The sequence below is a fragment of the Ovis aries genome, chromosome 1 (assembly GCF_016772045.2).
Source record: "Ovis aries strain OAR_USU_Benz2616 breed Rambouillet chromosome 1, ARS-UI_Ramb_v3.0, whole genome shotgun sequence".
NCBI classification, from domain to species: Eukaryota; Metazoa; Chordata; class Mammalia; order Artiodactyla; family Bovidae; genus Ovis; species Ovis aries.
In genome coordinates, this window is record NC_056054.1 from 23,069,870 (window position 1) to 23,096,908 (window position 27,039).

General features: G+C 45.4%; 1 protein-coding gene across 2 annotated transcripts in view; it reads right to left on the minus strand.

The window, feature by feature from the left end:
- Positions 1-27,039, minus strand: part of AGBL4 (AGBL carboxypeptidase 4) — a 1,492,749-nt gene that overhangs the window by 47,142 nt on the left and 1,418,568 nt on the right. For both annotated transcript variants that reach the window (XM_060408815.1, XM_060408814.1), the window contains exons 10-11: positions 14,784-14,936; positions 13,586-13,748 (exon numbers count right to left, since the gene is read on the minus strand). In XM_060408815.1, coding sequence (XP_060264798.1) covers positions 13,586-13,748; positions 14,784-14,936 — 316 coding nt within the window. The remainder of the gene's footprint in view (positions 1-13,585; positions 13,749-14,783; positions 14,937-27,039) is intronic.

Here is a 27,039-nt window from a genome sequence, read left to right on the forward strand (position 1 = left end):
TCCAGGTAATCTACTATATGAGGCACCTGAGAATTTTTTGTTTCTATCTACTTGAAACAACCCTATGAGGTAAGTAGCATAGTCATCATGGTTATAGACAGGTAAAGTCAGGCTCAGAGAGAGCAGGTCTCTTGCCCAAGGCCACACAACTAGTAAGTAACAGAGCCAAGATCTGCACCCAGGTGAATCTGGCTCCAAAGGCCAGGCTCTTTTCATCCTCTTATGGAACAATGCCATCTCTTAGTTACATCTCAGCTGTAATCAGCTCCTTGATCACATGGCTGATTTCATCAAAGAAACTGTACTCTAGTGGGGCAATAAGGTTTGAATTTGATATCAGGAGAAACAAATTCAAGCTTCTGGGAGTGGACTGCTCCATGTCCTATAGACTGTCACCCGAGCAGGCTTCTTCCATCTGTTTCTGTACTTTTAGAGCCGGGGACTGGTCATGGCTTAGGATAAGCACTCAAGGACAGCATGCTCCCCTCTTGTTTATAAAAGTAATAATAGTCATTTCTCTGAATTGCTGGTGGAATCAAGCAAGATGATGTTTCTGAATGTACTTTATACATGGGTAAGGGTTGTTCACTTCCTGATGGTCTAATCAGAGCTTAGCATCCTGTAGGAGCTCTGTAAATGCCGTAAAAATATTTTGCTTTGAACTAAAATCCTAGCATACTCTGTCTTCTCTCTCATCTCCACTGACTCATGGCAAAATCTGCATAGACTCAGAGCAGTGGTCCTGACCTCCTCCTCCCCCTAAGTTCCGTCTTTCATCTTCCCAGCCACAGCTCCCACCTCCTGCCTCTCCAGACACATCAGCACGCCAGGCACGGCTGCGACTTCAGCTACAGGCCCTGTCTCAGACAGGGTTGGCAGCTGCCTCCTCTTATTGGCAGGACATTTATCATCTTGAGGAAAATATTGACGGATAAGAAACCCCAGACAGGCAGCGTGTCCCGCCGGGCATGCAGCTTTTGCTGCTTGGGAAGTGAGAGTTGAGGTACTGGTTCCAGGTCTTTCTGGAAGAATGGGAGGGTTGGTGGACCTGTTGGTAAATAGCCTGTGCCCACAGGGAATTGACAAAATCCTAGCGATGGCTGTGTACTTGATAAATGTGAGTTAGACCTAAGTTCAACAGGTCCTTTGAATGAGGCCTGGAAGATGGAGGTCCTTTGTCCAAACCCTTCATTCCACAGATGGGATAATGGGATGCAGGGAGGGCTAGTGATCTGCTCAGCTTCACACAGCAAATGAGTGGCAAAGAGCAGATTAACAAAATCCATGGCTCAAGAGTCTCACATAAGAACACTGTCACTACCCAATGATGCCAATAAGATAACCCCCAAACCTCTAGTCAGTGGCAGTGAAAGTGTGGGTCACTCAGTCACATCTGATTCTCTGCGACCCCATGGACTGTAGGATGGCATCACTGACTCAATGGATATGACTTTGAACAAACTCTGGGAGATAGTGAAGGACAGGGAAGCCTGGCACACTGCAGTTCATGGGGTCGTAAAGAGGTGGGCACAGCTTAGCAGCTGAACAACAACAAGCCTCTAGTCAGGTGAAATGATCAGAGAAACTGGAACTCTTGGTTCCCTTGGAAAATCAGGAAAAGGGAGGATTCTTTGACTTGATTTTCTTTCACAGCCCGTATCCAGGGGGCACATGCTTTTAAAGATGAAAAGAGTGGTGGGAAGCTGGGCAGAGGATGTAACTTGATGAGGTGGTGCACGTCTCGGTAGCACTTGCCTGCCTCCCCTGACCATCCCCACACCCCGCCCTGTCATGTCCTCTCCCTGCAACCCTGGTTTGCCTTTCGCCTGCTGGCTCCTGCAGCCCTCTCCAGCCTCACTGTTTCTCACTCCCCAGCTTGCACCCCAAGGCCTGGACTTGTCCAGGGGAAGGAAGCAGCTCTCCAGGTGTCTGGACTCGGAACACATCGCCCGTGCAGTCCACAAGTCTCTTTCAGGTCAGTGCCCCTTCTTGCCCCCCTGCACCCCCTCTGTCACAACACAAGTACTACAGTTACTCGCTATTAATGCAGCCAGTTGGCATCAGTTTTGGCAGGAGGGCAGTGAGTGGTGGGTGTGGGGGCTGATACATCTGCCTTGTGGACTAATACCAAGCTTAATAGTATTAATTAAGTGTGAATTAAGATGCCTAAACCATCTTATCACACAGGAAATCTCATTCCCCCAAATCAGTACTTCTACAACTGCTTTTGTTTTCTTGGTTTACTGTAAAGACAGATTTTTTTCAATACCTTTGTTCTTAATATTGCCTAAGCCTTTTAAGTGTGCTAGGCATTCATCCATTCAACAATTATTTATTAAATACCTACAGTGTGGCAGATAGCCCCACCCAGTGTCATTAGGGCTGGTCAAGACCCAAATCTGCAAATAGTTGGAACAGATTCAGGGTAAAGTCCTTCTATTTTGGTTCCTCTTCCTACATTTGTACAATAAGATAATAGAAACACAAGTGAGTGTACATAGAAGTGTGCAAGTGAACATGAATAGAAACAGACATGTTCAAGTTACTTAAGAACCAGCCAGGATTTCTCCAGCCATTAGCTAACAGTCATAATCCTGAGACAGTATCAATTCTTTTTATCATCAGCTTGGTTTCCATGGAGCCTTGCAGTGCTGCTAGTGAAGGCTGACAGTTATCACCATAAAGTAACTTTACAACTTTGTAATTTGTAGCTCTCTGCTGTCAGTAATATTAACAGCATTTCGAATTATGACTATAAACTTGACAACAGCAGATAAAACCCTTAGAAACCTCATTTAGGGGGATGAGGGAGGCTGGGGGAAGGTAGTGACATTTAGGTTTTCCAGCCTTGGGCAGAAGGTGCACTTGACTCTGCAGGTGGGAGGCAGAAGGGTCAAGGCAGGATTCATGAAGAGTAAGGCAGCTCAGCTATTGTCGTCCAGGTGATGGGAAACTATAAATATGTCAAGCCTTGGGGGCGGGAGGGGTTACATACAGTGAGGCTATAGGGTGGGTAAGAGCTGGCTAGTGGGTCCCAGGCTCCGTAGGGTTCTGTCCTCCTGTAAGTAGAGGGAAACTGGGCTGATGGCAGAGTAGGGGAAAAAGCAAGACAAAGTCTACCAGGCAGAACTGAGAGAGCAGCCTGGGGCACATTATTTGACTTTCCTGGGCATTACTTTTCCTACATGTAAAAGGGACTTATCTCAAAGGTCAAAAATCAAATGATTCTTTCTGTATCTGACTGTCAGTCTGTCTGTCTGTCTGTCTGTCTGTCTGTCTATCTAGCTAGCTATCTACCTACTTATTTACCCACCTACTTACCTAATGATTTGGAAATAAACTTGGAGATCTTCAACTTCTAATCTAAAGATAGAAAAATTTGAACCCAAAGGGAAACGAATTCCCCAAATCTACATGGCAAGTTGGAGGCAAAGCCAATCCTCCAATGCAGGGAGCCTGAGCCATCTCTAAAGCACATCTCAACATTATTATTTTCACCATGATTACTACTACTGGTAGTCATCCGTTTACTCTGCCAGCCATTCAGTAAGCATTCATATTTAAGGACCAGACTCTATTCCATGTCTGCACGGAGGGGGAGAAACAAATCCAACTGGTTTCAGTCCCATTTAGTCTCCTGTTACCAAAGCCTTCTTGTTGAAGTGTTTTCTGTTTGTTTGTTTACGAATCTTAACAAAGGCTTGACCTTGGCCATCACAAACAGGAACTGAGAAGTACCTGGGTGTGTTTCTGTGCCACCCATCAAGTCAGACCTGACTGCTTCCTATTCTTCTGCTTAAAAAATGAAGCCTCATCCCCAAGAAAGAAAATTAAGGCAGTACCCCTCTCCTCCTGCTAACCACCCCAGCTCACATACATATCCTGGTAACTCATTGTTCTCTTAGTGAGCCAACTAGCAGATGCTGGTGAGGTCTGCTTCCATTTCATTCATTCTCTCATTCATTCACTCACTGAAGGTCTACCTAGTACAGGCTTTAGCCAGAGAAGTAAAGTGATTTAACCAAGGCCACACAGCTTTATGAGAGTAGGGAGAGGCAGAAGCCATCCTGGAACTGAGATCGCGACTCCCAGCCCAGCACTCTTTTTACCAACTTAACGGAAAGCCCACCTTGCCTGTGCACACCAAGAAAGTCACTTCCTTCATTATAACTCTACAGTAGCTTTTGAAAAGTCTGTCTGAAGCTCACGTATCTCCCCAGAACATTTGACCCATAGACCCATCTCCCTATCAGACGTCTCCATTTGTATGTCACATGAGCCCCCTACACTTCAGTTCAGTTCAGTTGAGTCGCTCAGTCGTGTCCGACTCTTTGCGACCTCATGAATCGCAGCATGCCAGGCCTCCCTGTCCATCACCAACTCCTGGAGTTCACTCAAACTCACGTCCATCGAGTCCGTGATGCCATCCAGCCATCTCATCCTCTGTCGCCCCTTCTCCTCCTGCCCCCAATCCCTCCCAGCATCAGAGTCTTTTCTAGTGAGTCAACTCTTCACATGAGGTGGCCAAAGTACTGGAGTTTCAGCTTTAGCATCATTCCTTCCAAAGAACACCCAGGACTGATCTCCTTTAGGATGGACTGGTTGGATCTCCTTGCAGTCCAAGGGGACTCTTAAGAGTCTTCTCCAACACCACAGTTCAAAAGCATCAATTCTTCGGCGTTCAGCCTTCTTCACAGTCCAACTCTCACATCCATACATGACCATGGTCAGGAAAAACCATAGCCTTGACTAGACGGACCTTAGTAACACAGTCCAAACAGAGCTCAGAGTATCCCGCTCTCCAACCCCTTTCTCTAATACTCTGCATTTAAATGATTGGCCCCACCATGTACCATGTTGTTCAAGTCAGGAAACTGGGCATCTTCCTTGATTTTTTCCTTTACCCAGGCAATCAATAGAAATTCTACCAGTTAGATATTGGAACATGCTATTAAGATGGAACTGTACTAGTCTTGGTTTTAGCTGAGATCTCAAGTCTGTAGATACCACTTTTTTTTTTTTTGCTGACTCTTTTTTATAAATTTTTATTGGAGTATAGCTGTTTCATAGTGTTGTGTTAGGGTCTACTGTACAGCTATGCGTAACATCTATATTCAGCTATACGTCACATACATCCCCTCTTTTTTCAGATTTCCGTCCACTGAGTAGAGTTCCATGTGCTCTACATGTGCTTATGCATGTGCTTAGTCACTCCATCATGTCCAGCTCTTTGTGACCCCAGGGACTGTAGCCCACCAGGCTCCTCTGTCCTTGGGGATTCTCCAGACAAGAATACTGGAGTGGGTTGCCATGCCCTCCTCCAGGGGATCTTTCCAACCCAGGTATTGAACCCAAGTTTCCTGCATTGCAGGCGAATTCTTTACTGTCTGGGCCACCAGGGAAGCCCAATAGTTACACATAGTATCAATAGTGTATATATGTCAATCCCAATCTCCCAATCAGAGAAGGCAATGGCACCCCACTCCAGTACTCCTGCCTGGAAAATCCCATGGACAGAGGAGCCTGGAAGGCTGTAGTCCATGGGGTTGCTGAGGGTTGGACACAACTGAGTGACTTCCCTTTCACTTTTCACTTTCATGCATTGGAGAAGGAAATGGCAACCCACTCCAGTGTTCTTGCCTGGAGAATCCCAGGGACGGGGGAGCCTAGTGGGCTGCTGTCTGTGGGGTCACACAGAGTCGGACACGACTGAAGTGACTTAGCAGCAGCAGCAATCTCCCAATTCATCCCATCCTCGACTTCCCCTTTGGTACCCATGTTTTTTTTTTCTTCTATATCTGGGTCTCTATTTCTGGTTTGTAAATAAGATCATCTATACCATTTTTTCAGATCCCACATATATGTGAAATTACCAGGCAGGACTTGGAAAATGAATCCAGAAAACCAGGTTTGTAAACTTCAGCTCTCCTTTAGACAAGAGGGCCACTAGAGGGCACAGTGTCCCAATGGAGGTGAACCACTAGATCACCAGACTGAGGTGGGGTCCATGACAAGGGAACCCTTGCCCTCATCAGCAGCTTTCTAGCCCTGGGGCTGATGTATCTGAGGAATCTCATAGGCATTGCCCAGGCCCTCTCTGGGAGCATTCATCCCCAAAGACCTTCCCTTCCCTTTCCCCCTTTCCCTGATCCTGCTCAACCTCAGAGGGGTAAACATCTGGGGTTAGCCAGATGGGGTAAGGGGCTGGAAGTCAAGCCAGGGAAACAGGAGTCACTTTGAGCACCTGTCTGATGCCTGAGCTAGAGGATGGGGAGGTTTTAGCTTTGAAACGGTTCAATGACTTTGATTGCACCAGACATAGTCATTGCTGAACTGAGACTGTCTTGTGACCAGAATTAATTAGAAAACTTTGAATTTCCTGAGAGTGGCTGGGACGTCACGGGATCTGTAAGAGCTGTTATATCTCTGGATCTAGATGTAGAACACACATACATCTATCTGCAGGGTCAACAGGAGACAAAACATGATTGTATCTTGTGTGTACAGCTTGCTTAATATTCCTGTTACACAGTTCACAAATCCTTTTCCTTCTATTCATGGTCTGGTTCTGCCTATATTTATTTATCACCTGCTGTTTCTAGCCCAATCCAACTTCCTACCTTCCAGCACTATGGACGCACATCCTCTCTCTGGCATCTGGGCCCTCTCCTTATGTCTCCCTCTGCCAGGAAGGCCGCTTCACCCTCTTCTCCTGCCTGCATCACAGCCACTCTGGAGGTCTGAGACCTAGTTTCTTTCCCTCCAGGAAGTCTCTCTTCCCTCTTCTTCCTCAACACTCCTGCATGGTTAGAGAGCTACCATGGGAGTCCCCAGCCAGCAGAGCTTCCCTCTGGATGATCATTTACCCCTCTGTGCTGCTTCCTCTCCTCTCAAAACTGTCTCCTTTTTGAAGGCAGGGACCACGCCTTATTCATCTCCCTATTTTTAGTGTCTAGGGAGTTTCACAAGATGGATGAGTAAATAAATGGTATCTCCAATGTTTGCTATATGCTTCAGAGGACATGTGCAAGGCACAGAGTGGGCTGTGAATTGAGACCAAGACAATTAACTGAATTCTAAATCTCTGCATTTTCTCTTGGCTACACAGCCATTTCCTTCTCCTAGAGCCAGCATTTTCTGATTTCAAAGTGCCCACAGCTATAACTGTGTGTGGAAAATAGTCTACTAAGGACCCTCGGTCTCTGTTCCCAATGTTTCTCTCATCCATATGTCAAAGAGCTATTTCCTTTTGGCTTGAAACCAGACCATAAACAAAGGCCAGAGAAACTCTGGGTTATTTGATGATTCCAGTTTAGCCTTTCTCTCTCTCTCTTTTTTAAAAAATTGTTTGAACAGAGCACTTTTATTACTTGGCAGGCCAATAAAATGTAAATAAGTTTTGCTGAAGAATGGCCCCAAATTCTCAGGAATTTAACATTTCACAACAACAACAAAAACAACAAACCATGGGAAGGGAGGCGAGGGAACTAATATTTAACAGCACTGAGTAAATGCCCTGTTATTTATCTGCTTTCTCCCATGTAGCCCTCCAAACAACGCTAGAGGGTAAATAATCATTATCCTCACTTTCCAGATGAGGGAACTGAGGTTAAATAACTAATGAGGGCCCTCAGTTAGAGAGATCCAAAGCAGAACTCACACCTGCACCACTGACCAGAGCTGTGTTCTTGCCACGGCCTGGACAGAGGCCACCAGCCAGGCCAGCAGATGCTAAGCACGGCTTTCTTTAGATCCTGTTGAAAGTTGTCAATCTTCCTCCCAGAAAACGAACTCTGCATCTTTACTCACAGTTTCACATAAATTTTAGACAGCTTATAAGCTTTTCTTAAAGCCCATCTATAAACCCCTCAATTAAGAGCCCTTTAACTAAAGAATCGGAGAAGGCAATGGCACCCCACTCCAGTACTCTTGCCTGGAAAATCACATGGACGGAGGAGCCTGGTAGGCTGCAGTCCATGGGGTCACGAAGAGTCGGACATGACTGAAGCGACTTAGCAGCAGCAGCAGCAACTAAAGAATGAAAGTAGCTATCGTCTTGATCAGTCATCTAGGGTACTTTCGTACTGATTTTCCCTGTGGGATTTAAACTCATGCCTAAGGAGTCACTCAATCTTAAGACTCACATATGTCACAACTGTTGATTCTTGATATCAAGAATTCATCTAAGCAGAGAATTATAAAATTTTAGTTTTAGAATCAGCAAAATCTTAGAATATCAGGGCTGGAAGGGACCAGAATAGAGGCAAGTCCACATATAATTTCATTCTGCAGCTCTGACAGGTTGGAGATATCAGACACTGAGCCTAAGAAAAAGGACAGGGCCTGCTTGAAGCTACCCAGTAATACCGATGGAATCAAGATTCAAACCAACACAACATTGTAAAGCAATTATCCTCCAATTAAAAAATTAGTTAATTAATTTTTAAAAAGAAAAAAAAAAAAGATTCAAACCCCGGTTGCTGGCTTTCAAGATCATCTGGTTAAAGGATAATCTTTGGAAGCAAACTCATGTAGTCTGCATGGGGCTGAGAAAACTGGGGACAGAAGAACATTTGCTGAGTACCTATCAGGTGTCAGGCAGGCCAGGGGATTTGTATCATTGCACTCCTCTGATAATTGTGCAAAATTAGTATTATTATTTTTATATTACAAATAGGAGGACAGGCTCAGAGTGGTGAGGTAACTAGCCCAAGGTCACACAGCTAGGGAAGCATCAGTGACTGTGTCCATTGCTATATTATCCTGATATAGTAGAGGAGGAGAGTCAGAGAGCAAGAGCTTGGTAATGTTTAGCTGGGGCTTTTCCAGAGAGAAACATTAAGCTAACAGATATATATGCCCTGGGCTTCTCTGGTGGCTCAGATGGTAAATAACCTATCCGCAATACAGGAAACCTAGGTTTGGTCCCTGGGTCAGGAAGATCCCCTGGAAAAAGAAACGGTGACCCATTCCAGTATTCTTGCCTGGAGAATTCCATGGACAGAGGAGCCTGGCAGACTATAGTCCATGGATTTGCAAAGAGTCAGACACGACTGAGTGACTAACACCGACCAACACTGATGCATATGGTCTGGAGTGAGAGGTGGTGGACACTGCTGTGGGCCTGGGTGAGATATCCTTCAGGATTCCCCGCCTCCCCCAGCCCTTCCCTGATCTTTCTCTCACTCAGCATCTTCTGATAGTTAATGTGGCCTCTGTGGTTCCCAAGGCTGAGAATGGGACACTCTAGATGACAGACATAAAAAACTTCACCATGGGAATCGCACATGCCCACTCACTGTGTGAGTCAGATGGTGTTCTGAGGTCCAGGTTCTCAATTGTGGTGACCCCACCAAGACCCTTTGCCCCATGAACCTTACCAGCACAACCCCTGGCCTCTTGGTCTAACAGCCCCAACTATTTTCTTTTACATAAATGTGAGTCTTCATTTTCAGTTACAATGCTCTAATCAATTGTTGTTGTTCAGTCACCCAGTTGTGTCCGGCTCTTTGAGACCCCATGGACTGCAGCCAGGCCTCCCTTTCCCTCACCATCTCCCAGAGTTTGCCCAAGTTCACAGCCACTGCATCAGTGATGTCATCCAGCCGTCTCATCCTCTGTTGCCCTCTTCTCCTTCTGCCCTCAGTCTTTCCGAGCATCAGGGTCTTTTCCAATGAGTTGGCTTAATATTTAAAGCCTAAGGTGCACACTCCTGTACATTACTTCATTTAACATCCATGCAACTCAGTGAGGTTAAGTATGAACTAGGTCCTCCTGCTACAGACAGGGCACTGAGGTGCAGTGAGGTTACATAACTCGCCCAAGGTGACGCAACCAGTGACCGTCTGAAGCCGGATTCAAACCTGATTTGTCTAAATGGAAAGTCTGCTCTCTTTTCATGAATATCTGTTGAGCTCCCATTGCAGGGGTTAAGAAGGCAAGAAGGCTCTTGGTGCCTTTGTGAAGGAGACACAGCTTGCCTCAGAGAGCTTGGAGGACTTGCTGAAGGGCACGCTCGGGGACGATGCTGGTGTTGTCATCAGATCCAGGTCTCCTGACTCCCAGTCTGGAGGACATCCTCCCAGACCATATTGCCATTCCTATCAGACCATGTAATTTCTTTTTCTGATTGGGACACGAAGCCAACAGCCAACAAGGATCACAATCTGTCTGCCTGAAGTCTCCCTCTGTTAGGAGATGAAGGCTTTAAAAAAAACACATTTCAAACAAGAACTAGGTTAAATCACGCTTGTGTGCGTTGACTCGGCCGGCACGTCCTTGGAGAAACTCCAGGTTCCTCTTCTCCTCCCCTGGATGGCAGACGAGACTGGGCGGCTCCAGCAGCACGGTGGCCTGCTCAGCTTCTGCTCTGCCTCACTACCCACCGCCCTGAACCCCTTCCAGTCACTAGCTCCTGGTCCCACCAACATCCCCATCCAAATGCTGACCAAGTCTTCCCAGCTCCACATTCTAAACATTGCACGGCACCACTCAAGTCTAGTCCTGAGTCATCTCCCAGCTGGATTGTCATAACAGCTCCCAGCATGCCCCTGCCTACAGCCTTCTCTAATCTGTCCTTCCCACTGCAGCCAGAGGCTTCCCACAGCTCTTTAAAGCCCTTCTACTGCTCTCCATCGCCTCATGTTCCTTCTAGTTCGAATTCCTCCCAGGCTGCCATTTTGGTCTCATCTCCTGCATCTGCAGTACTTCAGCCATAATGCACCTGTCACAGCTCCTACAGCCCACCTTCCTTCCTTCCCTCTCTGTCTGAGATGCCCTCCCTCCAACAACCCACCCCAGGCAATCTGCCCAATTCCTATTCAAGTTAAAAAAGTCAGTTTAGATGTCACTTCTGCTGTGAAGACTTCCCTGACCTACTGAAACTGTGTGTGAGCCTCCTCTTACCTCTATGGGTAGATATTTTTGTCTTCAGGATGTTCACTGCTATTAATACAACCCCTGGGCTTAGACCTTTACCTGGCTTATGGCAGACACTCACTGTGTATTTATTTTTTAATAGGAGTATAATTACTTTACAGTTTTGTGTTAGTTTCTGCTGTACAACAATGTGAATCAGCTGTGTGTGTACACATATCTCCACCCTCTTGCCTTCCCCTCTACCCTGTCGCATCCCTCCAGGTCATCACAGAGCATAAGCTGGGCTCCCAGTGCTGTACAGCAGCTTCCTACTAGCCATCTGTTTTACACATCGTGGTGCATATATTTTTAAATGGACATTTCCCACGGCTCTCTGGGGTTCCTCCACAACAGGACTTACTACACAGACTATAAGCGCCCCTTTTCTTTATCCAGCTCCCAAGTAGGCCAGAAGTTCTGTGAGTCAGGGACCATGGCTTCTTGGTCAATATTTTACCCCAGTGCTTAATAGGATTCCTAGAATGCACTAATGGTGTACTAACATTTGATGAACAAGGGTTGGGTGTTGAGAGGAGGAAACCTTGGGTCTAGGCCAAGGGAGGGACATTCTGCCAAGAAATTCATTTGCTTCCAACACAAAAGCATGTTGGAGGTGCTGACATAGAATAGGAGAACCCATCAAATTGGACATCAGACGTTGGCCACAAACTAAGCACAGGCCACCTCCGGAGGGACCCTCATGTCACTGAGATGAGTCACATGTGGGATCCCTTAGGTGCAAATGCTCAAATTCTTCTTCCAGGCAACTCCTTCTATTTCCTTTGCCCTGACACCAAAGGTGAGCTAGGCAGGGGCAGTGTGGAATGTGTCTAGGTGTGGAGCACAGCAGTTAGCGGATCCTGGGGAAGCCATGTGCTGCACACCATCAAGTTGTGTGTGTGTGTGGTGGTGGTGGGGGGGGGAGGGTTGCACTGTGGCACACAGAGATGGCCAGAACTTTGGAAAGCAAGGGTCTTCTGATGTAGAGCAGAGCCTACTCCATTGGTCTGTGAGTCAGGTGGTCATTAAAGCAGACTTCAAGGTGACTGTAAGGGGACTCTCCCCCAGTTCTTATCACGATCTCTACTTTGTTGTACTGGATCTAGAATACTGGTCTAACGCCTGGTCTGCCAACAACTTTCCCCTCCCTCTGAGGACATCACCCTGCCCTCCATGTTCCCTGCTAGGAAGACACACACACGTGTGTTCATCCCTGAGCCATGAGGGTGCAATGGACACCAGAAAGGAAGCTTTCCTGCGCAGAGTGTGGTGAGAACTCCGTGAATTCTCCCCATGGTTGAAAGGAGGATGCCCACTTCTGGGGAGACAGAGTCTGTATACAGAGAGTTAATATCATCCTTTTCCTTTCTTCTCCATCAGCTATAATTCTTTCTCCGAGAAACTAAGTGTTCAGAGAGGAGACATGGATCAATCCAAAACAAAAGGGTAAAGATAAGCATAAACTGTCAAAATCAGTCACAACCCCTTATGTAGTGACCTTGAAATGAAAATCAACACTCAGGAACCTAGAATTACTAAACAATTCCTAAAAAATCAAGCAAGCTAGAAGGCGACCTCTAGTTTGATCATGACACACTTGGGGGTTCTTGTGGACATTTTCTGAGTAAGCCAAGAGGAAAAGTGAGTCGGCAAAGGAAATGAAAAGGCAGAGAGAAAGATATTCGGAGGCTGAGTGGGAAGGTGGCGAAGGTGGAAGGAGGCTGAGGGGAGAAAGACAGGAAAGGAGGGTGGGAGGGGGAGAAAGTAGAGAAGGGAAGGGAGGAACACATCAGATGAAGCAAGAGGGGGAGACAGAAGGAAATGGGACAAGGTGGGGACAGGCAAAAGCGAAAGCAGTGAGTGGAAAGGAGAGGAGGGGAAGGAGCTGCGGCACAGAAAGATGGCAGGTGAAAAGAGGTTTGTTCTAGAGACCAGATTTGTGGTTGCCAAGAGGGTGGAGGAGGGAGAGGGACAGACCGGGAGTTTGGCATTGGTAGATGCAAGCTATTATGCTCAAAATGGATAAGGAACAAGATCCTACTGTATAGCACAGGGAATTATACCCAGTCTCTTGGGATAAGCTATAATGGGAAAGAATACTTTGAAAAAGAATGCATAAACGTGTATCTGTACAGGTCACTTTGCTGTATGGTAGATTGGCACACATTGTGAATCAACTGTATTTCAATAAAAACTAAAACAAATTTTAAAAACCTAAAAAAGAGATATATTCAGGGTGAGAAAGAGGAGATCAAGACCAAGTCAAGGTCTTCCTCAGCAGGCTCGGGATGAGCTTCTGGCCTGTGTGCTTACATACCTTAGATGATGGAAGACTCACTCTCTTGTTGGGGGCAGAGGAGAGAAAGAGAGATAGGCCAGCACAGGTATGGGTGGGTCATGGGTCCAGGTGCCCGAGGAACACTTGAGGTATAGTAGAGACATATGGGGAAGGGTGTCCATTAGGAGGGCAGGAGGCAAATAGAACAATCCAGAGATGATAACAGCAGAACCAGCCATGGCTACCCTCACCCCAGGATCTCAAACCTCACCTGAGCTGGAGACCAGATTCCTGAGGCATCTGGTAAATCCTGGCAGACCTGGGTACTCTCCGCTGGATGTGAGCTGGCCCAGGGCTGGGGGAGGGGAAAGGGGAAACTGCCAAGGATACAGGCTTCTTCCGTGTAGGGCACAGCAGCTGTGGTGCCGCCGATGATGTAGCTGTAGAAGGAAACCTCGAGGGTGTAGCAATAAGAAGTGTGGTCCAGCAGCCCACCGAGGAAGCGACGGCCAGTTCCTGCCTTCACGGCATCCCGGTTGAAGGACGTGCTAGACTGTGAGAGACAAAAAAATGGAGAAGAGAATCAGGGCGGGACACCTGCAGGCTATGGGACCTTGAGCGAATCTTACAGCAACTCTGAGTCTCAGCTTCCTCATCAGAAAAGTCTGATATGAATCCCAATTTGCAGGATTACCATAAAGATGGGTTACACAGACAATTAAATGAAAGCATTCAGCACACTTCTTAGGTTAGTAACTGCCATTTCCATTACTCTGATGACAAAGGCGCATATAGTCAAAGCTATGGCTTTTCCAGTAGTCATGTAGGGATGTAAGAGTTGGACCATAAAGAAGGCTGTGCACCAAAGAATTGATGCTTTTGAAATGTGGTGTGGAAAAGACTCTTGAGAGTCTCCTGTAGTGCAAGGAGATTAAACCAGTCATTCCAACCCTGAATATTCATTGGAAGGACTGTTGCTGAGATCCAATACTTTGGCCACTGGATGCAAAGAGCAGACTCACTGGAACAGACTCTGATGATGGGAAAGATTGAAGGCAAAAGGAGAAAGGGGTGGCATAGGATAAAATGGTTAGATGGCATCATTTACTGAATGGACATGAAGCTGAGCAAACTCTGGGATATAGCGGAGGACAGAGGAGCCTCTTACAGTCCATGGGGTCACAAAGAGTCGGACATGACTTGGCAACTGCACAACAACAAAGAGAACAAATGCCAGAGGTCCGTGAAAGCAGACACCAGGGCCAGGGCCTGACTCTAGGCGGTGCTCAGCGAGTTTCTTCTCTTGCTAAAACTGGAGTCAGATCAGCTAAACAAAGGCCAGCTCCTCAGACAAAGCGAGTGCGGTCTTTTCCAAGAGTCTCCCTCACTGGCAGGTGACGAGCTGCTTGCAGGCATGGGCAGAGCTTGTTTACGTCTGTCTTTATCACCCACACAAGACACAGCACAAGCAGGTGTTCTGTGAATGTTAGAGCAAATCTAACTCAGTGAAAGACGGGGTGGCGATGGGAAGGAGGGGGTGGTCTGGGGAGGGGACCTGGGGCCGGCTGACAGCCAACTCTTGACTCACGTAGGAGAAGTCCTCGGCATTCTGGCAGAGGAGCTTGGGGAAAACCGCCTGCCTCTGGAACCGCTCTTCATCCTCAAAGATGTTGCCATACATGAAACCATTCATCATGGTGGAGTGGGCGTGGATATCAATATAAAACTCCAGGCTTGTTTTCTGTTGAGAGAAAGGATAACAAATGAGATGTCAGGGCCACAGAGTTTGCCTTAAACACGTGCGCACACGCACGCACACACACACACACACACACACACGCACACAATTTCCTTTTGAGCTAGCCCTCTGTCTACTTGGTTGTAGCAATGTGAGGGATTGAGAGCAGCGAGGATCAATTTCTCCTTATTTTGAACACCGTCTGTCTTCAAGGTCTCAGAGCAATACCATTAGCAGTCCTCTTTCGAGGTCTTCTGAAGTAATGCTACCTACCCAGAACAGTAAATACATTTGTAACTAAAGGCTTTAGCCGAATTTGTTTCTCTAATGAGAAATACCTTCATTAACATTTTTATATTCAAATTTTGGTAACATTATTATATTTATATTGGGCCTGCTAATGGTTTTGCCCCAACTGGGTCAATTTCTAACAGAGGGAGTCTGGGGTAAACTAAATCATGTACCCTCTTTGAAATTTTTATTTTCAAAATGGGTATTTTAATTCCAACCCCGGAGAGTTAGAGTGGGAATCCAACTCAGCAACAGCCATTCCTATCATTCACTGCATGGTAATGCATGCCAGATGCCATTCTGGGGGCTTCACATAGGACATCTTAGTTCATTCTGCTATTTAACCTCATTTCATGATGCCACACCTACTCCACAGTAGTATATAGTGTGTGCGAAAAGTAACCTTGCAATTTATAAAGATGATTGTAACTAGTCTTTCTCTGCTCTCTGCTCACACTCCCTATTTAAGGGACTCCCTACCTTGATACAGTATTATTTATTAACCTTCTCATTTATGAGCTCCCTGAAAGTAGAAAGAGTGTCTGGAAAGAACCCAGTGTCTGTTCCTGAAGGATGCTCAGTAGCCAGATGCAGAATGACTAAATAAACCACTCAGAGGGGTAACTTCAGACACTGGAACAGACTGGCAGGAACTGGGGAACTCGCAGGCCCTCAGAGGGCTTCCCAAGTGGCTCAGTGATAAAGAATCTGCTTGCCAATGCAGGAGATGCAGGAGACTCGGGTTGGATCCCTGGGTCAGGAAGATCCCCTGGAGAAGGAAATAGCAACTCACTCCAGTATTCTTGCCTGGAGAATCCCATGGACAGAGAAGACTGGTGGCCTACGGCCCGTGGGGTCACGGAGAGCAGGACATGACTTAACAACAGAGCATGCGTGCAGCACACAGGCCCTTAGAACTTCAATACCTCTCAAATCTGACTTTCTCTTCCTATATATCAGTCTGATTTATACCTGCTAATCATTCCTGAGAGTAACAGGGCCTCCATTGGGGAAGGGACTTGTCCAAGTTCATGGCCTAACTGGGACTGAAACCCAGGTCTCCTGACCTATTTGCACAGTTAATGTAATACCATCAGTGAGCACCACTAAAAACAGGCAAGGCAAGACCTGGCCACTTTTCCATCCACTTTCTAGATTTCAGTCCTGGGAATGAAGAAAAATCCATGCTTAGAAGAATTCTCCCTCTGTGGGACACTTTCAAACAAAGTTAAGACCAAATGAAAACCATGTTGCTTCTAGAATGTGGGCCTGATGATTGTCATTTCATTTGCCTCAGACTTGGAGTGAAAAATTTTGTCTTGCCGAGCTCCCAGTTCTCTGGGTGGCATAAACTGCCTTCTGAGAGATACAAGATGCACAGCTCTGTGTGATATTAAACTCATCATTTTCAGCTTTGAAGGTGGAATACACAATGATTCAACAGGAGCCCTATAAAAGTCATCTTTGCAATTTTATTTTCTTCAATTGTCTGTTTTTTCCTCTGAGCTTTTGATGAGCTGCCGAGGAAAGGAGGCGGTAGAGAGATGACTTAAAAAATGTGGAAGGAAAAAACGCAGTTTATAGCTCTGGGTATGGGCTCTATTGGAAACCAGTTTCTCTGACCTTTTGCAGATCAGCTCAGGGTGCGGAGGTTGCCTGATTAGGGCTGGGAGTGAGTTAGTGAAGGAGCAAGAATTGGAATCTGGATCTTTGGAAAACCATTCTGGACTGGCTTCTACTGCCCCATCCCGACACCTAGAACCTGATGTGATTTGACTTTAAATAAACAGAAATGAATAATATTGATTGATTTTCATGCTTCAAAAGTCAATAAGAGGGACCTCTTATTCTCAAGAAGCAGGGGAAAGGCTAACAAAGCTTTGCCAAGAGAATGCACTGGCCATAACAAACACTCTCTCCCAACACGCAAGAGATAAGACTACACATGGACATCACCAGATGGTCAACACCAAAATCAGATTGATCATATTCTTCACAGCCAAAGATGGAGAAGCTCTATACAGTCAACAAAAACAAGACTAGGAGCTGATGTGACTCAGATCATGAACTCCTTATTGCAAAATTCAGACTTGAGTTGAACAAAGTAGGGAAAACCACTAGGCCACACTAGACCAGGTATGACCTAAATCAAATCCCTTATGATTATACAGTGGGAGTGACAAATAGATTCAAGGGATTAGAACTGCTAGATAGAGTGCCTTAAGAACTATGAACAGAGGCTGGCAACATTATACAGGAGGCAGTGATAAAAACCATCCCCAAGAAGAAGAAATGCAAAAAAGGCAAAATGGCTGTCTGGGGAGGCCTTACAAATAGCTGAGAAAAGAAGAGAAGCAAAAGGCAAAGGAGAAAAGGAAAGCTACACCCATCTGAATGCAGAGTTCCAAAGAATAGCAAAGAGAGATAAGAAAGACTTCCTAGGGGATCAATGCAAAGAAAGAGAGGAAAACAATAGAATGGGAAAGACTAGAGAGCTCTCATGAAAATTGGAGATACCTGGGAACATTCCATGCAAAGATGGGCACAATAAAGGACAGAAACAGTGTGAACCTAACAAAAGCAGAAGATATTAAGAAGCGGTGGCAAGAATACACAAAAGAACTATACAAAAGAGATCTTAATGACCCAGATAATCATGATGGTGTGATCACTCACCTAGAGCCAGACATCCTGGAATGCGAAGTCAAGTGGGCCTTAGGAAGCATCACTATGGACAAAGCTAATGGCATGATGGAATTCCAGCCTAGCTATTTCAATTCTGAAAGATGATGCTGTGAAAGTGCTGCCCTCAATATGCCAGCAAATTTGGAAAACTCAGCAGTAGCCACAGAACTGGAAAGGTGAGTTTTCATTCCAATCCCAAAGAAGGACAGTGTCAAATAATGTTCAAATTACCACACAATTGCACTCATCTCACATGCAAGCAAAATAATGCTCAAAATTCTCCAAGCTAGGCTTCACTAGTACATGAACTGAGAACTTCCAGATGTTCAAGCTGGATTTAGGAAAAGCAGGAGAACCAGAGATCAAAATGCCAACATCTGTTGGATCATAGAAAAAAAAACGAGAATTCCAGGAAAACATCTACTCCTGCCTCATTGACTACACTAAAGCCTTTGATCATGTGGATCACAACAAACTGTGGAAAATTCTTCAAGAGATGGGAATACCAGACCACCTTCCCTGCCTCCTGAGAAATCTGTATACAGGTCAAGAAGCAACAGTTAGCACTGGACATGGAACTAGACTGGTTCCAAATTGGGAAAGAAATACATCAAGGTTGTATATTGTCACTTTGCTTATCTAACTTAAATGCAGAATACATCATTCAAAATGCCAGACTGGATGAAGCACAAGCTGGAATCAAGATTGCAGGGAGTCATCTGTATGTCTTCTTTGTAGAAGTGTCTGTTTAGGTCATTTTCCTACTTTTTGATTGGTTTCTTTGTTTTCCTGGTATTGAGTTGTATGATATGCTTGTATATTTTGGAAATTAATCCTATGTCAGTTGTTGAAAAGATGCTCATTATTAGAGAAATGCAAATCAAAATTACAATGTGATATCACCTCACACAGGTCAGAATTGCCAGGATCCAAAAGTCTACAAACAATAGATGCTGGAGAGGGAATGGAGAAAAGGGAACACTCTTGCACTGTTGGTGGTAATGTAAATTGATACGGCCACTATGGAAGACAGTATGGACATTCCTAAAAAACTAGGAATAAGCCCACCATGTGATCCAGGAACCATGCCAAGGCATATACCCTGAGGAAACCAAAACTGAAAAATACACATGTTCAATGTTCATTGCAGCACTATTTGTAATAGCTAGAACATGGAAGCAACCTAGATGTCCACTGAAAGATGATGGATAAAGAAGTTGTGGTACATATACACAATATTTAGTTCAGTTCAGTCGCTCAGTCATCCGACTCTTTGTGACTCCATGAACAGCACACCAGACCTCCCTGTCCAACACCAACTGCTGGAGTCTACCCAAACCCATGTCCATTGAGTCGGTGATACCTTCCAGCCATCTCATCCTCTGTCGTCCCCTTCTCCTCCTGCCCCCAATCCCTCCCAGCATCAGAGTCTTTTCCAGTGAGTCAACTCTTCGCATGAGGTGGCCAAAGTATTGGAGTTTCAGCTTTAGCATCAGTCCTCCCAATGAACACCCAGAACTGATCTCCTTTAGAATGGACTGGTTGGACCTCCTTGCAGTCCAAGGGACTGTCAAGAGTCTTTTCCAACACCACAGTTCAAAAGGATCAATTCTTTGGTGGTCAGCTTTCTTCACAGTCCAACTCTCACATCCATACATGACCACTGGAAAAACCATAGCCTTGACTAGACGGACATTTGTAGGCAAGTAATATCTCTGCTTTTCAATATGCTATCTAGGTTGGTCATAAGTTTCCTTCCAAGGAGTAAGTGTCTTTAAATTTCATGGCTGCAATCACCATCTGCAGTGATTTTGGAGCCCCCAAAAATAAAGTCTGACACTGTTTCCACTGTTTCCCCATGACTTAGCCATAAAAAGAAACACATCTGAGTCAGTTCTAGTGAGGTAGATGAACCTAAAGCCTATTATACAGAGTGAAGTAAGTCAGAAAGAGAAAGATAAATATTGTGTATCAACGCACATATATGGAATCTAGAAAAATGGTACTGATGAATTTACTGTCAAGGCAGCAGTGGAGAAGCAGACACAGAGAACAGACTTATGGACACGGGGAGAGGGGAGGAGAAGCTGAGATAGATGGAGAGAGCAACATGGAAGCTTACATTCAGTTCAGTTCAGTTCAGTTCAGTCGCTCAGTCATGTCCGAAACTTACATTACCATATGTAAAATAGATAGCCAAAGAGAATTTGCTGTATGTCTCAGGGAATTCAGGGGCTCCTAGCAACCTAGGGGGATGGAATGGAATGGGGAGACGGGAGGAAGGTTCAAGAGAGGGGACATATGTATGCCTATGGCTGATTCATGTTGGTATTTCACAGAAAACAACAAAATTCTGAAAGCAATTATTTTTCAATTAAAAAATAAATAATTTTTTAAAATGTGTAAAAAAAAAGATTGCAGAGAGAAATATCAATAACCTCTGATATGCAGATGACACCACCCTTATGGCAGAAAGCAAAGAGGAACTAAAGAGCCTCTTGATGAAAGTGAAAGAGGGGGAGTGAAAAAGCTGGGTTAAAATTCAACATTCATAAAACAAAGATCATGGCATCCTGTCCCATCACTTCATGGCAAATAAATGGGGAAACAATGGAAACAGTGACAGACTTTATTTTCTTGGCCTTCAAAATCTCTGCAGATGGCGACTGCAGCCAGAAATTAAAAGCCACTTGCTCCTTGGAAGAAAAGCTATGACCCACCTAGACAGCATATTAGAAAGTGGAAACATTACTTTGCTGACAAAGGTCCATCTAGTTAAAGCTATGGTTTTTCCGGTAGTCATGGATGGATGTGAGAGTTGAACCATAAAGAAAGTTGAGTGCCAAAGAACTGATGCTTTTGAAGTGTGGTTCTGGAGAAGACTCTTGAGAGTCCCTTGGACTGCAAGGAGATCAAACCAGTCAATCCTAAAGGAAATCAGTCCTGAATACTCATTGGAAGGACTGATGCTGAAGCTGAAGTTCCAATACTTTGGCCAACTGATGCAATCTGACTCTTTGGAAAAGACCCCGATGCTGGCAGGAGGAGAAGGGGATGCAGAGGATGAGATCATTGGGTGGCATTACTGACTCGATGAACATGAATTTGAGCAAGCTCTGGGAGTTGGTGATGGACAGGGAAGCCTGGCGTACTGAAGTCCATGAGGTTGCAAAGAGTTGGACATGATTGAGCGACTGAACAACAACAATCTTATTGTATATACTTAGTAACTTTATCTCCTCTTTTTCAGTTTTTATGCTTCTAATTTCTTTTTTTGTCTAACTGCATTGGCTAGTACCTCCACAACAATTTTAAAGGATCATCTATTTTCTCTAATTTTTTTGGCCATGCTGCATGGCTTGTAGGATCTTAGTTCCCTGACTAGAATTGACCTCAGGCCACCACCCTGAACACATTAAGTCCTTACAACTGGAGCATCTGGGAATACCCAGAGATTATCTAGTTTCTAAGATCTCTTCCCTCTCTGAGTCTAGATTTTACCTGGAGTAGAAAAGGGTCTAGGAAATTAACCTGCATGGGGTCTGAGCTTGAAGTTCTAGTTCTTTTTCTTCTTCATTGCACATATTCAGCACTTTTCTGGCAATACCAAAGACCACAGATACTAATTTCATCACCATCCTACTATGTTTTGTGCCTAAACTGGCACTATGGGCTCCTGTTGGTCCCTAACAACAGAGGAAGGAAGGCAAGCAGAGTTCCTAACTCTGGTCCTAATGTTCACATAATCTATAACCATGAACAGTAGCAGCTGTTCACTGTACCTCAAGTGGCTGTTGGATGAGAGAAAAGAGATACAGCTTTCTTAAACTTTCCATGATTTCTTCTCACATTTTGTTAAAATGGAAATGGCAACCTACTCCAGTACTCATGCCTGGAAAATCCCATGGATGGAGGAGGCCAGTAGTCTATAGTCCATGGGGCTGCAAAGATTTGGACACAACTGAGTGACTTCACTCACTTCTGTTAAAATAAATCTCTTCATCTTCTGCAAAAAGCTTCTTGCTTGGGCCTTGATGTCAGTACTTGTTACTGTATAGGTATCCTTGTGTACTGTATAGGTATACTTATATACTTGTTACTGAAATATGGCTAGAAAGTATGTCTGTCTGCCTATGAGCGTATTGAGGACACGAACCAAGTCTGACCCCATTCCATCATTTCTTTCTTGTTTTACTACAATAGCTTCTGACCTGATTTCCTTGCTGCTTCAGAGCAATCTTTTAAGATGTAAACAAATAATGGCACTTCTTTAACTGAAACTGCCCTATTCCTCCCTATCTCTCAGAGGATAGACTCCAAACCCCTTCATATATTATAAAAGGCCCTGTATGATCTGGCCTTTGCCCCCTGCCTACTCTCAGCTCTCACAACTTCTGATCTGATACTCTATACTTCAGTCCATAGAGCTGCCTGGAGTACTTCAAATCTCTAGGCTTGTGACTTTCACCTCCATATTTACACAGAAAGAATATCTCCTCTGCCTGAAATACAAGTTCTCTTTATCTGAGTAACCCCGAGACAACCTTAAGACTTAGGGCAAACTAAGGAGATGCTCACCAGTTCCATATCTTTTTCCTGGACCCTGGACAACATCTCTCAGTTTCCCTTGGTATTTGGTTGGGATCAAATGGGATGTGGGCAGTGGTAATAAGTGCCACTTCCAGGCCTGGTCATCAAACACATACACAATTGCCCACATTCTTGCTCTTGGGCATGGAAGCTACATGTAAAATCAATGGTATCTTAATAGGGAAAAAGGCTAGTTCGCTGAGTCAACACTGGGAGGAAAATTGCCAGACAAGTCACTTGACCTGCATCAGACTGTAATGAACCTTTACTGTATTAAGCCACTGAGATTTGGGGACTGCTTATTATAGCATCTAAAATTGTTCACCTGACTTGTACAAAAAGATAAATTCAAATAGCCATTTTTATCCCTCAGGGATGAGTGAACAGCCTCCTGTGTCCTCTCACAATTCTCTCTCTTGGCACTGACCACACGGCATAATCATGCTTTGTTTATTTCCATCTCCCATTAGAATGTGAACTCTTTCAGGGAAGGGACCATACATTGTTGGTTTTTTAAATTCACAGAACCAGAGCAAGCCCTGGTACATAGCGGGTTATCACTAGAGGTTTAGTGGGAGAATGAATAGAAAATGAATCAATGAATGGATAGGAGAATGAATGAATTAAATGAATGAACAGCTGCATCTGAACTTTTTCCCAGCAGTCAAATGAAGTGCTTTTTTTGTGTGGCTATGTCAGAGCAGGGGGTGTGCTGCTAATGCAGGGCCATTAATTACAATTTGGGGGCTGAGAATAGAATGAGGGGACAGCATCTTTGTTCTTCCCTTCCAAACTTACAAACCTTAATCAAAACCAAGTGATGAAGGGCTGTCCCCTTGCCAGCAGCCAACAGCTCATTCTGCAACAGGGGCCTAAAGAGTAAATTAAAATCAGTGCCAATAAAATTAAAACTACCTTAGGGCATATTTGGAACATAATTTAGTGTGGAGTTTGCTTCCTCCTAGACACCAGGGAGGAAATGAGTTTTTCCTTTATTCTATATTCTAAGCTGCTCCACCTAGGCTGGCACAAGCCAGAGTCTGAGCCTGGTGCTGTGCTGTGGGGCTGCCTCCTCCACCTTAGGGCAACACTTCAGGGCTTACCACATATTCAGTCTGATGAAGGAAGGGAAACCCGGCCCAGGAAGGGCAGAGGGATTTATCTTAGATTTGGAGATGAGAAGGAAACGATGCTTAGGCGAAGATGCGGGCAAGTTGAGGAGGGACAGCAGCTTACTCTTCTCTTTGTACAGAGGAGGGAACCAAAGCTCAGGGAGTTTAAGGAACTTGTCCAGAGTGATGCAACAGGAAGGGGCAGAGACTCAAACCCAGGCTCTGGTTACAAGCCCACACCCACCATCCTGCCATGCTTGCAGGAGCTCCAGTCCAGCAAGGCAGCTGCCCTCATTACAGGAAGGAAGCCCCACATAACCCCCTTCATCTCTGAGCTGCGGACTATGATCCTACCAGGCTTAGCCTCTCAAATAGGTAGGGAGTGAGGGAGCAAAGAGGGTTAGAGAATTTCCAGATGACTCCCGCTAAACTCTCATGGCAAAGGCAGCTGTTTACCCATGGACCTCAGGCTGAAAAACCCCAAATCTATTCTTTTTATTATCAACCAAAATATCTCCTTATCTATTTGGAAGTTAAAAGTAGATATTTATGGAAGTCAGGGTGCATGTCATAAAGAAGGAAGGAGAAATTTTCAGAAAAATACAGACTCTTCCCTTAAAAACAACTGAACAACTCCAAGAGACAAAACAATGTCTTTTATCACGCAGAGCCTGCCTGGATCTCTGAAGGCTTCCCTCCTCGCCAGGAGTGTGGCCAGACTGAAATTCCTGCTGCAAGAAAGCATGCAATGAATCGATGCAGACAAAAAGAAACACAAGACACCTAGGCAGCCAGCCCAGAGCACCCAGGGGGTGGACTGTGGCCCCTCTCCTCACTCTCTAGCCTTGCAGACCACCCCAGCACACGCAGGTCCTCCTCTTTGTGCTTCTGTGCCTGTATTCCCACAGGCAGGTTGCCTACTCTCCCTCCCTTTCCCCTCCTGGTAACTTCTTGCTAATCTTTCACTGACAGGCCCAATGGGCCCTTGTCCATGAAGCCTTGCTTGACTCTCCTGGGGAAAATAGCTCTCTTCTTTGGACTCCTACAGATTTTTAAAATATCCTTCTATTAAGGCATTTATCAAGATTCCCAGGTGGCAGTAGTGGTAAAGAACCCACCTCCCATGCTGGAGACTTAAGAGGCACGAGTTCAATCCCTGGGTCAGGAAGATGCTCTGGAGAAGGGCATGGCAACCCACTCCAGTATTCTTGCTTGGAGAATCCCACGGACAGAGGAGCTTCATGGGTTATAAGTCCATGGGGTCACAAAGTCAGACACCACAGAAGCGACTTGGCTCACAAGGCATTTATCAGCCAGCTTATTCATTCATTCTGGCAAACATGCACTATGAGCTTACCACGCTCCAGGACTTGGGGTTAATAAGAGAGATGAGGTTCCTGCCTTTGAGGAGCTGGCACCCTGGTGGGGATGACACACCCGGAACAGCAACTAAGCAAGGTGATGGTGGATTGTAATGCATGCTGGGAATGCAGGAGGTAAGCCACAGGATGGTGAATGAGCTAGTGAATGGAGCAGGGTCTATTTGATATAGTGTGATCAGGAAGGGCTTCTGATATTTGAGCTCAGCCTTGAAGGATGATAAGAACAAGCCATCCAATGAGAGAATTCTGGGCAAATAAAAGCCCTAAAATGAGGACTAGTATGACATTTTCAAAGACTGGAGGGCAGGCCAGTGGCTGGATTGTTAACACTAGAGGTGAGACACTAGAGGTGAGTTAACACTAGAGGTGAGACTGGAGAAGCTTAAAGGGTCCAGCTCACACAGGGCCTTGAAGGCCAGAGTCAGAGTTTGGAGCATACCCCGTGTCCAGCGGAGGCCATCTCAATAGGGGAATGCTGTGAAAGGATCGCCTTGCTCATTGTGTCGTTAATGGATTTTAGTGGTGCACAGGTGGCAGCGGATGAACTGATCTAAGAGATCATACTAGCTTGAATTGGAGTGATGGCATAGAGATGAAAAGAGATGGGCATATTTGATAAGTATTTTGAATACAGCTCCATAGGACCTGTACATGGTTTATGTGCACGAAGAATCAAAGATGGATCGAGGGTTTGTGACTTGAGCAACTGAGCAGATAGTGGTGCTGCAGAGAGATGGAGGAAACTGGGATGCAGACCAGTTGGGAGAGTGGTAAAGAAATCAAGAGTTCTGCACTGGGATGACCCGGAGGGATGGTGTGGGGGTGGGGGGGAGGGGGGTTCTGGATTGGGAACATGTGTACACCCGTGGCGGATTCATGTTGATGTGTGGCAAAACCAATACAATATTGTAAAGTTAAAAAAATAATAATATATTAAAAAAAAAAGAAAGGACTATCAGATACCAATAGGCAGTTAAATACATGAAAATGGAGCCTCGGGGAGGGGACTGGACTAGAGCTTTAAAGGTGGGCATCATTAGCTTGGTGATGCTACTTAACATCACTGGGAGAAAGTGTGGATCCAGAAGAGATCCCAAGACTGAGCCTAGGACCCACTAAGACTGAGAGTTTGGGTAAAGGAAGAAGCTAAGGAGGGAGACTGGGAGGTGACCAGAGAAGGAGGGGGAGACAAGGACAATGTGGTTTCATGAAAACCAAGAGAAAAAAGGGGGAGAAAAAGAGAAAGGATTTAAGAAGGAGGGAGTGGTCTATGAAGGCTGGGGCTATCCCTGGCTCACTTCTGTACCTTCAGGGTGTCTTTCAGGATCTAGCTCTTAGTAAGTCCTCAGGGGCATTTGCTGAGTGACAAAAATCAGTAAGTGAATGAAGGAACCAGGTATCCTGGACTCAGAGAAAGGGGTCGGGAAGGATGTAGTGATAGGAGTTTGGGGCCTAGATTCTAGCCAGGGGAGCTATGGAGGGAGGATAATAATAAAAAGATGGGAGACTTTTCTGGCAGTCCAGTGGTTAGGAATCCACCTTCCAATGCAGGGTATACAGGTCTGATCCCTGTTCAGGGAACTAAGTTCCCACATGCCATGAGGCAACTAAGTCCACGTGCTGCACTACAGAGCCAGCTCACCTCAGTGAAGATCCCAAGTGCCTCAACTAAGACTGAACGCAGCACCCCTCCCCGCAAAAAGAAACAACAGAAAAAGAGATGGTCCTTATTACATGCCAGACACTCCGGAACTCTCCCACAACTGTATCTGATGGAAAGATCATTTACAAGTAAGGAAACTAAGAGAGGTTAAGCAACTTGCAAGGGAACCCCTAGACCACACAGTGGTAACTGGTAGAAACCAGTCTGTTTCTGCCGCCTGTGCTGTTAACTATGACTCCAGCACTGGAAGCTAGCAACACGTATTAAGTGCTTCCTGTGTGCTGCTGCTGCTGCTAAGTTGCTTCAGTCGTGTCCGACTTTGTGTGACCCCATAGATGGCAGCCCACCAGGCTCCCCCGTCCCTGGGATTCTCCAGGCAAGAA